The sequence below is a fragment of the Leucopleurus acutus genome, assembly GCF_964270905.1.
Source record: "Leucopleurus acutus genome assembly, chromosome: 8".
Lineage (NCBI taxonomy): Eukaryota > Metazoa > Chordata > Mammalia > Artiodactyla > Delphinidae > Leucopleurus > Leucopleurus acutus.
This window is the reverse complement of record NC_139151.1, coordinates 102,083,751-102,095,584: the sequence shown is the minus strand read 5'-3', so window position 1 is coordinate 102,095,584 and position 11,834 is coordinate 102,083,751. Positions and strand designations below refer to the sequence as shown.

At 56.6% G+C, this 11,834-nt stretch overlaps 1 protein-coding gene across 2 annotated transcripts; it reads left to right on the top strand.

The window, feature by feature from the left end:
* Positions 1-100: 100 nt before the first annotated feature.
* On the top strand, positions 101-11,294 carry PYGM (glycogen phosphorylase, muscle associated; the record flags this gene model as incomplete). Of its 2 annotated transcripts, XM_082845438.1 has the most annotated exons (20): positions 101-343; positions 1,399-1,500; positions 1,589-1,667; positions 1,752-1,855; positions 2,236-2,367; positions 3,651-3,762; positions 3,849-3,931; positions 4,354-4,497; positions 4,829-4,921; positions 5,168-5,314; positions 5,480-5,643; positions 5,940-6,054; positions 6,613-6,714; positions 7,056-7,203; positions 7,515-7,573; positions 7,701-7,842; positions 8,284-8,491; positions 10,627-10,761; positions 10,972-11,038; positions 11,145-11,294. In XM_082845438.1, the coding sequence occupies 20 exons, from the start codon at positions 101-103 to the stop codon at positions 11,292-11,294; spliced, it is 2,529 nt and encodes an 842-aa protein (XP_082701564.1). The 2 variants fall into 2 exon arrangements, with proteins under 2 accessions (XP_082701564.1, XP_082701565.1); XM_082845439.1 differs by lacking the exons at positions 1,399-1,500; positions 1,589-1,667 and having other exon boundaries at positions 1,835-1,855.
* Positions 11,295-11,834: the final 540 nt, after the last annotated feature.

Sequence of the window (11,834 nt, the reverse complement as noted above, 5' to 3'; positions counted from 1 at the left end):
TAAAGCACCAGCCGGCTGGGGAGCTCCACTCCCTGGCTGGAGGCACTGCTCGGGCCGCCCGCCTGTCCACACAGTCAGCCCAGCCCGCCCTCCTGCAGCCATGTCCCGGCCCCTGACAGACCAGGAGAGGAGAAAGCAGATCAGCGTGCGCGGCCTGGCCGGCGTGGAGAATGTGACCGAGCTGAAGAAGAATTTCAACCGGCACCTGCACTTCACCCTCGTGAAAGACCGCAATGTGGCCACCCCTCTAGACTACTACTTTGCGCTGGCCTACACTGTGCGTGACCACCTCGTGGGCCGCTGGCTCCGCACGCAGCAGCACTACTACGAGAAGGACCCCAAGGTGCTGCTTGGGGCACCCCGGGAGGGGAATGGGCTGGGTGCCCTGCCTGGAGGCTGGGAGATCTTGACCAAGTGGCAGCCCCTCCCTGGGGTCAGGGCTCTCTGCAGCAAAATAAAGGGTCACTCCAGGTTCCTGAGGTTGGAGGATCCAGGGGTGCCAGGTGCAATGGGTTGCTGGGGCAACCCAGGGGGAGAAATCTGGGATGGGAGCAGGTCAGGGGGCTCGGGTCAGGTAGGCTGGTTGCAAAGGCCCAGGGCTCACTCAGAGAATGGAGGGGCTTCTGGGGGACATGAAGATCCCTGTGGCCTGGGTTGGACCCTAAGTGGAAGGACATATCATTGAATGCGTGCGTGGTGTGTGTGCTGGTGCAGCGCATGGGGCGCAGCTGGGGTGGTGAGATCAAATGTCTGTTGGGGTCACTGGTAAATGTCAGCAACCTGACACTTCTGGGCAGGCGTGGGGGAGGGCCAGGGAGGGGATCCAGGGAACCAGGAGACCAGGCACCATCAGCATCCTAGATCCTGGCAGCTCTCTGTCCTCTTCTTGGGACTGAGGCTTGAGAGCCAGGGGGCCCTCTGCAAGGACGGGAGGTGGCCGACTCTAGCCCTGAATCATGTGTGACCTTGAGCCAATGACTTTTTCCTCTGGGCCTGGCTTTCCCTTTTGGGGAGCACTTGGAGGTGCTTCCCTATATTCTGACTCCCTGATGGGCTGTTGGCAGGATTGCATGCAATGAAAGGAGTTCCTACCTCTCCTAGGCACCTCTCCTAGCCCCTGAGGTGGATATGGCCAGCCCCATTTTCCAGATGAGGAAACTGAGGCTCAGAGAAGAAAAGTGATTTGTCCAAAGTCAGAAGAAATGCTGGGACCAGAAGCTTGCCTGTTGGGTCCCAAAGCCTGAGAAGGGGGGAGAAATGGAGGCAGGGCTGGAACATGCTGGGGCCTAGGAGTGGGGCAAGAAGTATGAGAGGTGCAGGCCCAGCTGCGCCTGGCTGAATGTTAGTGGGTGGCCTTGATGCCCTCCCCTCCACCTCCCCACCTGTCTCTCCGGGCAGAGGATCTACTACCTGTCTCTGGAATTCTACATGGGCCGGACGCTACAAAACACCATGGTGAACCTGGCCTTGGAGAATGCCTGTGATGAGGCCACCTACCAGGTGTGTGGGGGAGGGGCAAGCCTTGGGGCTTGGGAGATTGACCTGCTGGCCCTTGGCCCTGACGCCTGCCGTACCCTCCCGCCTCTAGCTGGGCCTGGACATGGAGGAGCTGGAGGAAGTCGAGGAGGACGCAGGGCTGGGCAACGGGGGCCTGGGCCGGCTGGCGGGTAAGTGAGCAGGGTGGCAGGGGATTGGGCAGAAGGGTTCCTTTGTGCCGCGTCTCTGACACCCACCTCCACGCACACCCCTAGCCTGCTTTCTGGACTCCATGGCGACACTGGGCCTGGCTGCCTATGGCTACGGGATCCGCTATGAGTTTGGGATTTTTAACCAGAAGATCTCTGGGGGTTGGCAGGTGAGTGACCTTGGGCCCTGACCTTGTTATTATGATGATGGAGAAGACCCCTATTTGTTCATTCATCTGCACATAGATCCAGAACCAGCCCCAGCCTTGGTGGAAAACATCCTTGCCCCTTCCCCCTGGCCCCAAGCCAGTTGTTAGCTCTGGGGATAGGAGGTCCATACCTGTGGAATGTCTCAGACTCTCATACATTCACAGTGTCCCCGTGGATATTCCACCAGACCAGGGGCCCACCTACCCCAAAGCCCTTCATTTACACCCTCCCTGTATAGGGCACATTAGGGCCACTGCTCCTGGCCTACTCACCACCTGCTGTGGTGTGAGCCTGGCTCCGACACTGCCTTCCTTTCTCCCCTGACCTGCCTTGGGCTCAGATGGAGGAGGCTGATGACTGGCTTCGCTACGGCAACCCCTGGGAGAAGGCCCGACCCGAGGGCACACTGCCTGTGCACTTCTATGGCCGAGTGGAGCACACCAACCAGGGGGCCAAGTGGGTGGACACGCAGGTGAGGGGGAAGTCAGGGAGCGGGGTGTGGTGGTGGGGAAATCTAGTGAGGGAGAGGGGAGGAGGTTCTAGAGGAAACAGGGAGAAACAAGGAAAGAGCCTGGAGGCTACTGGACCTAGTGCTATTTTATAATGGATGCCACTGAGGCTCAGAGAGGTTAAGTGACTTATTCAAGGTCACACAGCTAGAACTAGGAGAGGCTAGAGACAGGGTCACAGGGGAGCCAGACCAAGTGCAGAGCCTGGGAGGAGGAGAGAGGCCACCGTGCTCTACCAGTGCTTATCCCCTGACCTGGCTCCTTTCCACCACCCCACAAGACTCATCAAAGAATAATCACGGAGTCTTGGCTCCCCTGCACATCTGAACTGGGGGCTTGATGGGAAACAAAGCAACAGCCCAGAAACGGGGACAGGGGAGAAACTTAAAAGCCTGGAGAGGGCAATTGACTTGTTCAAGGTCACAGAGCAAGTTAGAGGGAGCCTAAAGCTAAACAAGGTGTCCAAATTCCAGCTCAGCCAGTCTTGCTGTGGCTGCAGGTCACCGGCCTCCAGATGGCTGCACAGCAACCTCTAGGCTTTCAGAATCTAGAGTTTGTTCTGCTGTCATCCACGCCAAGGTCCAGCAGGGCTCTGGCTGCCCGCCTAGCTCTATGCTCTTGGGCCAGTCCCTTCCCTCTCTGAGCTGCAGCTTTCACTCTGCTCCAATCAGGGGCTACTTAGTGTTGGGGAGGGAGGCGTGGGTGTGCCCCCGCCCCATGGTAACAGGCAGCTATGGGCAGCAATTATTGATGTTTGCTAATTGTGGGAGGTGGGGCCAGCATTAGTCACTGCTAATTAGCCCTGTGGTCAACCAGGCATAAGCCCTTTGGATGGCCTTGACCTCCGTGACCCCCTCAGCCAGGCCCCATGGTTCCCCCCAGCCCTTCCATGAGTCCAGAGTGTCCTCTAGACTGTGCTCAGGCCAGCGGCCAGCTCATCACCATCATGGCGGAGTGGCCACCAACAGGGCCCCGCCCTGGGCTCCGAGCTCATCCCCACCTCCTGGAATCTTCACAACAGCCCAGCAAGGAGGGGCACGGTGGTGTGGGGAGGCACTGGGAAGTCCTCTCCTTATGGACGAGGTCCAGAGAGGTTGGCGGGGCTGCTTGTGTCACCCAGAGTTGGGACTAGAACCTGGCTTGGGGAGTTGGGGGAGTGCAGTGACAGAGCATGGAGTTCCGTCTCTCAGGGCCTCTTGGGCATGGCAGATGCCCACCTCCTGACACAACACCGGGTGCCCCGCAGGTGGTGTTGGCCATGCCTTACGACACACCTGTGCCCGGCTACCGCAACAACATCGTCAATACCATGCGCCTGTGGTCTGCCAAGGCCCCCAATGACTTTAACCTCAAGGACTGTAAGTTCAGCCAAAGTCAGCAGCCCCTGCCCACCCCGGCCCACACTCGACCCAAGCCTGACCCTGTCCCCACATTCGTTCCTCAGTCAACGTTGGTGGCTACATCCAGGCTGTGCTGGACCGCAACCTGGCTGAGAATATCTCCCGTGTCCTGTATCCCAACGACAACGTACGTTACCCCCTGGGCTGGGGACAGGAAGCCAGAGTGCGTGGGAGAGGGCAGGAGAAGGGGATTGACACTTGCCGGTGCCCTAGTCACACCCAAGGCATATTGCTGGCCCCTGTGTGTCCTGTTCTTCCCCCAAGTTCTTTAAGTGGGAGGATGCCTGAGTCCTGGGGGCAGCAGGTTAGGGTGGGGCACTTTGGATGAGCCGCTCCCTGGTAACACCCACAATACTCCTCCTGGTCCTTAGCCCTCCCTCCTGCTACCATCCACATTGCTGCTTCTTGGTGGGAGAAAGACCCCTGGGTCCCTGAGGTGGGGCAGCTCAGGGCTCAGGAATCTTGGTGTGGGTGGGAGTCTCCCCTGGCCACACCCACAGCAGTGTTAGGCCACCACCTTGACTCCACCCTGCCTGGCGCTGTCCCCAGTTCTTTGAGGGGAAAGAGCTTCGGCTGAAGCAGGAGTACTTCGTAGTGGCTGCCACGCTCCAGGACATCATCCGCCGCTTCAAATCCGCCAAGTTCGGCTGCCGAGACCCTGTGCGCACGAGCTTCGACTCCTTCCCGGATAAGGTACCAGGCCCCAGGGAAGGCCAGCCTCTACACCTCCTGTGATGGGTGCCATCCCTCCTCCCTCCAGTCTCAGCCTGAACCACCCATTTTACAGATGAGGACGTGGAGGCTGGGTGTTGGGGGTGGGTGTGGGGGGATCTGCTCGCGATCCTCAATAGAACCTCGCTCCCCTCTTCCTCCTGCCCCATACCTGCCCCCGTGAGGGCCTCCACCCCCAGCTCAACCCTAGAACCATGAGGGGCCCTGGGGGGGGTGCTCTGAAGGGGCAAAGGACAGCAATCATAGCCTTGGTTTGGAGCCCAGACTGACTCCAATGCCCCCCCGCCCCCAGGTGGCCATCCAGCTCAATGATACCCACCCCTCCTTGGCCATCCCCGAGCTGATGAGGATTCTGGTGGACCAGGAGCGGCTGGACTGGGACAAGGTGGGCTTCAGGGCCCCTCCTGCACCCCTGCCTCACCCTCTGCATCTCAGGGTTCCCCTCCCAGTCTGGGGAGTGGAAAGATGTGGGTGGAGCCCCCACTGCACAGACGGCAGTGTGAGGCCCAGAGGGCGGGTGTCCTAGAACCTGGCGCGGCAGTGGCAGGGCCAGGGCTCTTGGCTGCACAGTGTGTGTGGAGAGCCGTCCGGCTTAAGCCCGGGGGTCCTTCCTCGCCATCCCATCTGTCAGGCATGGGACGTGACTGTGAAGACCTGTGCCTATACCAACCACACGGTGCTGCCCGAGGCCCTGGAGCGCTGGCCCGTGCACCTCATGGAGACCCTGCTGCCTCGGCACCTCCAGATCATCTATGAGATCAACCAGCGCTTCCTTAATGTGAGTGGAGGAAGCGTGGGGTGGAGGGTGGGGCGTGGAGGGCATGGAAAGCATGGCTCCTGAGACTCTGGCAGGGAGGGCTGTGGACAGAGACCTGGGGATAGGGTAGGGGCTGGAAACCTGGGTCCTGGGTCCCCGTCCTAGCTCTGGGCTCTCCTGGCACAGCGGGTGGCGGCTGCGTTCCCAGGGGATATAGACCGGCTGAGGCGCATGTCGCTGGTGGAGGAGGGCGCGGTGAAGCGCATCAACATGGCGCACCTGTGCATCGCCGGTTCACATGCTATCAATGGCGTGGCTCGCATCCACTCCGAGATCCTCAAGAAGACCACGTAAGACCCGCTCCCCAGACACCGCCCCTCCCGCTGGACCCCCGCTCACCCCCGCACTGCCCGGCACCGGCCATTCACAGTCGCCTTCAGCTGGCCCCTTCCATGGGTGGCACTGCTCTTACAAGAATCATAGCCTTGCCGTCCAGTCCAGTCCTGTCCCCAGATGACCCCTCTTACACACAGCACCCTCCCCCTCCCCTCCAGGCCCCTTTCATCAAGAAACCAGGGTAGGGGCCCCAGGGAGGAGGCCTTCATCCCACAGGGGTGATTGGTGATCCCCCGACCCCATCCTATAGCTTCAAGGACTTCTATGAGCTAGAGCCTCATAAGTTCCAGAATAAGACCAACGGCATCACTCCTCGGCGCTGGCTGGTTATGTGTAACCCTGGGCTGGCAGAAGTCATTGCTGAGGTGAGCGTTCATGTATGGCCAGTAGGGGTCAACACGGTCACCGCAGGGAGCATCTGGGTGTGGTTGTGTATGTGGTTCACTGTAGGGCACCCATCTGAGTGCTGAAGTCCATCCTGCACTGCGTTCCCCAAGCCTTGCATCTGTCTGGAGAAGGGGAACCATTTTCTTACTTGCATGAGGGTGCCTGTGGGCGAATGGAAGCCCTGGCTATGAAGGTCAACCTGGTGGAGTTCACAGTCTAATGGAGGGGTTATCAGCAGGTCACATCTGGAGTGAGACCAGAAAGGGGCAGAGAGTGGGAGCGGGGCCCTGAGGTCAATGCCTGTCAGAGGAAAAGGCTAAGAGGAAGGCCTGTGGGGTCAGATGGGGGTCAGCCATCAGAGCTCAAGGTCAGGAGGGGAGGAAAGATTCACATACATGTACCACCCCCCCAGCTGGGAGGCTGCAGAGGAAGGAGCTGTCTGCAGTAGATGGGGCTTGGTTGACCTGGAAAGGGACCCCTCTGTGAGGGAGGACGGAGGAGGGATATGGGCCTAACTGAGAGCTATCTTCCCACAGCGCATCGGGGAGGACTACATCGCAGACCTGGACCAGCTGCGCAAACTGCTCTCCTATGTGGACGATGAAGCCTTTATCCGGGATGTGGCCAAAGTGAAGCAGGTGAGGAGCGCTGCAATCTGGGACAGACTCCTGTGCCAGGGCTTGAGTGGAGGGTGCTGGAGGGGCCGGATGTCTGAGTCAGGAATGGCCGATAGAGCTCATCTCTTCTGCAAACTCAGGCCATTGGTAGAAGTTGCCTGGAGTCAGTCCATGGTGGGAAGGCATCATCTGACCTCACTGGAAGAGTGCTGACATTGATTAGCAATGTCTGCCCTGATGCAGGAGTGGATAAAGGTAGCAAGGGAGACTTCTATCCTCACCTTCCTGGGAAAGAAATGAGACTGTAGGATTTCCTGAGGCTGAGGCCTATTGGTGAGCTCTCTCCACTCCCCTGACTTCAGGAAAACAAGTTAAAGTTCTCTGCGTACCTAGAGAAGGAATACAAAGTCCACATCAACCCCAACTCGCTCTTCGACGTCCAGGTGAAGCGGATTCATGAATATAAACGCCAGCTCCTCAACTGCCTCCATGTCATCACAATGTACAACCGTGAGTGGCAGGGCTCCCTCTGGCTCCTGGTTCCCCCCTCTGTGTACCTCCCAGGATACTATATACTTCCTGATCAACATCTCCTTTGACCTCAGGATAACTCTTGGGACATGGAATTATCCCCATTTCACAGATGGGCAAACTGAGGCTCAGAAGGGGAGGAAGTGACAGATCTGAGGTCACAAAGCAAGTGATTGCCCAAGTCAGGGCTACTGTCTCCCAGCCCAGCCCTGGCTGGATGAGTGCTGTCAGGTGTTACTGCCTAGAAGGAAAACCTGGCCCACTCACTGGATCCCTCTGTTTCTCCACAGGCATCAAGAAGGATCCCAATAAGTTTTTTGTGCCTCGGACTGTGATGATTGGAGGGAAGGTGAGAAGCCGGGCTGCAGACCATGGCTGTGGTTCTTTGATATCCAGAATGAGGTCAGCCTGGCTGAGTTGCAGGATGGGGGTAGGAGGTCAGGCTGTGGAGCTGACCCCAGACTGTGCTCCCACAGGCTGCACCTGGGTACCACATGGCCAAGATGATCATCAAACTCATTACAGCCATTGGGGATGTGGTCAACCACGACCCGGTGGTGGGAGACCGCCTACGCCTGATCTTCTTGGAGAACTACCGAGTCTCACTGGCCGAGAAAGGTGGAATGCCGCCAGTGGGGACCCTAGGGAAGCTCTGATTAGTTCAGTTCCAGGAAGAGATATTAATCTCCTCTTCTTAGGGTGCTTGCACTTTAAGGAAGAATCTGGAGAGGACAATACTCAAATCATGAGGATGTCCCTTTAATGGTGGTATGGGGTGAAATTATAGGGGAGATGGGCCTCAGTGGTGCCCTTTAAATCACACAGTGGAGCTGGGGGGTGGGGGGAGTCCAGGTTAGGTCCCAGATGTTCAAATATCAACAAGAGGTGGCGGGGCGGTGGGGGGCAGTGAGAGAGAGACTTAATTGGTTAAGAGTGGAGCGTTGGGGTGGAGGGGACTCTGAATCTGGCTAGGCCTAGGGCCAGACTAACTCCAGAGTCTCTAGCTGGTCTGGGGCTCTTCCTGGAGCTGAGCTTGTCCCCTGCTGCCCCCCCGCACAGTGATCCCGGCTGCTGACCTTTCCGAGCAGATCTCTACTGCGGGCACTGAGGCCTCAGGCACTGGCAACATGAAGTTCATGCTCAATGGGGCTCTGACCATTGGCACCATGGATGGGGCCAATGTGGAGATGGCAGAAGAGGCGGGAGAGGAGAACTTCTTCATCTTCGGCATGCGGGTGGAGGACGTGGAAAGGCTTGACCAGAAAGGGTATGGGCTGCAAAGTTCACAGTCTGTGGGCAGGAGGCACCAAGGTGCGACTGCTGGAGGTAGAGCCGGGAGCAAGAGGCATGACTGGAAAGGCTGGTCCAGGCTGCACAGGGTCTTAGTTATGGCCATCACGAGTCTAGAAAACTTTTGAGGTGACTTATAACAAATAAAGTTAATGAAATGGGAAAAGAAAGAAGTAACAGAGAACTGAAGGGAAAGGAAGAGAAAATAATACCAACCCTCAGAGATAATATTATTTCTGGAATTGGAAGTAAAGTGAAATTCTTAGCTCCCTGGCAGCCATGGCAAAAAGGGAAATATGAGTACAGTAGTTATATCTGTGCTTGTGGTCAGAAACATAGATCTTCAGAGAAGACATTTTCCTGGCATTACATTTTTTTTTTTTTTTTTTTTTGCGGTACGCGGGCCTCTCACTCTTGTGGCCTCTCCTGTTGCGGAGCACAGGCTCCGGACGCACAGGCTCAGTGGCCATGGCTCACGGGCCCAGCCGCTCCACGGCATGTGGGATCTTCCCGGACCAGGGCACGAACCCGTGTCCCCTGCATCGGCAGGCGGACTCTCAACCACTGCGCCACCAGGGAAGCCCCTGGCATTACATTTTTAACATTTTAAAATATGATTTTTTCTTCTCATAAAAGCAGTACATGCTCACTGGTTAGAAATATACAAAGCCACAAAGAATAAAACAACTGTCATCCATAATCTCATCACCCAGATTTAAAGCCACAGTTCTCTTTTTCTTCGTGTATATAGTTTTTAAAAGTTGGGAATAATGCATGTACAGTTTTGAATCCTGTTATCTTAACATTGGTGAGGCATTTTCCATGTCATTAAATAGTCTTCAAGATATTTTAAATGTTTGTATAGCATTCTATCTTATGTACATGGCATAACTTATTTAACTAGTTCCATATGGTTGGACATTAAGGTTGATTTCCCCTGTCTGTTAGGATAAACGTCCCTGTGATGACTAACCTTTTACATTGATGTCCACATCTCTGATTATTTCCTTAAGATAATTATTAGAAGGGGGTATTTCTGAGTAAAAAGTATGAGTTCTTAAGGCTCCTGATACACATTGTCAAATTGTTTTCCCAAAAGTTGGTACCAGTTTACACTCCCACCAACAGCTTACAAGAGCTGGCACTGAATATTGATAGGAATTTCTCCTGTGGGGCTTGACTAGAAAGTTTAGACTTGGTCCTTTGTTGTTGTTGTTGTTGTTTGGGTTGCACCGTATGACATGTGGGATCTTAGTTCCTTGACTAGGGATTGAACCCGTGTCCCCTGCATTGGAAGCGTGGCAGACTTGGTCCTTTGACCAGGAAGGAAATGTGAAATGTTTTGAGCAAAGTCCAACACGTTCAGAACTAGGCTCCAGATGGACACTTTTGGCTGCAGGAGGCTTGACTGGAGGGGACAATGTCTAGGTGGGGGACCAGTGTGGGGCTGACACCAGATGGCAGGGGGAGTCCCCTGCAGCAGGCCACTGCTGGGGATGGGGATTAGGGACATTGTTGAGGAGGCGGACTTGGTTTCTGGTTGGAAGAGAGAAAGGGAGGAAAGAGATGAGACTGGTCTTGAGAGATTTGAACCCAGGTGGCTCAGGAATGGATTGTGCTGCCTTAGGAAGTGGGACACTGGAGGAAAGTTGGTGCCAGGCACAGCGATGAGCTTGGCTGGACGGTTTGAACTTAAGGATGTTCCTCACGATATACCTGTTCGCTCCTTCTGGGGCCTGAAAGTGAGGCCAGGGATGGACTGTGGATGGTGGGGGAGAAAAGCCATTAACGAAGGAAAGAAACCTGTTGGGAGACAGTGGTGGTGTGTGGGAAGAAGAGCGCTTGGTTTGGGGCCTTTGGCTCTGACACTACCTTTCTCTCCTCTCTAGACCTCAGTTTCCTCATCCACAAAGTGGGGGATGAAAAGCTGAGCTGAGAAGGGAGGGGGCCTCTTGGAAAGACCTCCAGAGGGAGTGTGGCAGCTGCGGGGAGGGCAGTAGCAGGCTGGGCCTGGGTTTTGACCCTGGGGCTTGGAACTTCCTGGATTTCTGCTGGAGGAGGAGGAGCCAGGAACCCATTTCCAGGGCACTGACTACAGCTCTTCCCCAACAGGTACAATGCCCAGGAATACTGTGACCGAATTCCAGAGCTTCGGCACATCATTGACCAGCTGAACAGTGGCTTCTTCTCCCCCAAACAGCCCGACCTGTTCAAGGACATTGTCAACATGCTCATGCACCATGACCGGTGAGCTGGCTGGCCAGGAAACTGCGCACGTGGGGCTGCTGGGCTCAGTAGGGCTCAGGTGCGGTGGGGAGGCTGGACAGGGCTTCTGGGCAGTTGGGACTAGATTCCTTTGGAAGCAGCATCACTGTTCAGGTCCCCAGAAATCCAATGGGACAGGATGGGCTTGGCCCTTGACCTCATGAAACTTCCTGATTCTCCATTCCCCTCCAGGTTTAAAGTCTTTGCAGATTATGAAGAGTACATTAAATGCCAGGAGAGAGTCAGTGCCCTGTACAAGGTGAGGGGTCCTGGGCCAGGGGCTGGCAGGGCTTTGGTGGCCCTGGTTGGGATGAGGTGGTAGGTGGGGACCCCACTGGCAGAGCTAGCTCCCTTTTGGCTTGTAGAACCCGAGAGAGTGGACGCGGATGGTGATCCGGAACATAGCCACCTCTGGCAAGTTCTCTAGCGACCGCACCATTGCCCAGTACGCCAAGGAGATCTGGGGCGTGGAGCCTAGCCGCCAGCGCCTGCCAGCACCTGATGAGAAGATCTGAGCCTCTAGACCAGACCCAAACCTGCCCCTGAGTCTGTTGGCAGTCCCTTGGGCCAGCTCCAGCTCCTCGTCCAGAGGGTAGGGTACTGGGGTTAGATCTCTAAACCTCTTCCTGGAACCCCATTTCCCATCAGCCTTGATATCCCAGTGTTCAGCGTGACTAAGGACACTGCTCCCGTCCTGTCCTCGGGCTCCCCGCCCGCTCCTATTTATGGCTCTGACCAACTTTACCCACTCCCCAATAAACTGGTTCTCCTTGGGAGCCTCCTTACTCCTCTGTCTGTTGGGAAATATTTTTAGCTCCGGGCGGCATAGCAGCTGCACAGTCACCGCGCCTTACCCCCACCCGTGTCAGGTGCGTCCCCTCAGAAGGGGGGGGCGGCCTGTGGGGGCAGGGCCCGGACTCTCCTGCCCACTTCCAAGCGTCATCCTCCACGCCTCTCTTCCCAGTGCTGTGTCCATACTAGGTCAGCGGCCTGCTAGGCTGGCCGGGGGCGTGGCATCCGCCCGGGTGGGGCCCACCCGGGCCGGGAGCTGGGAC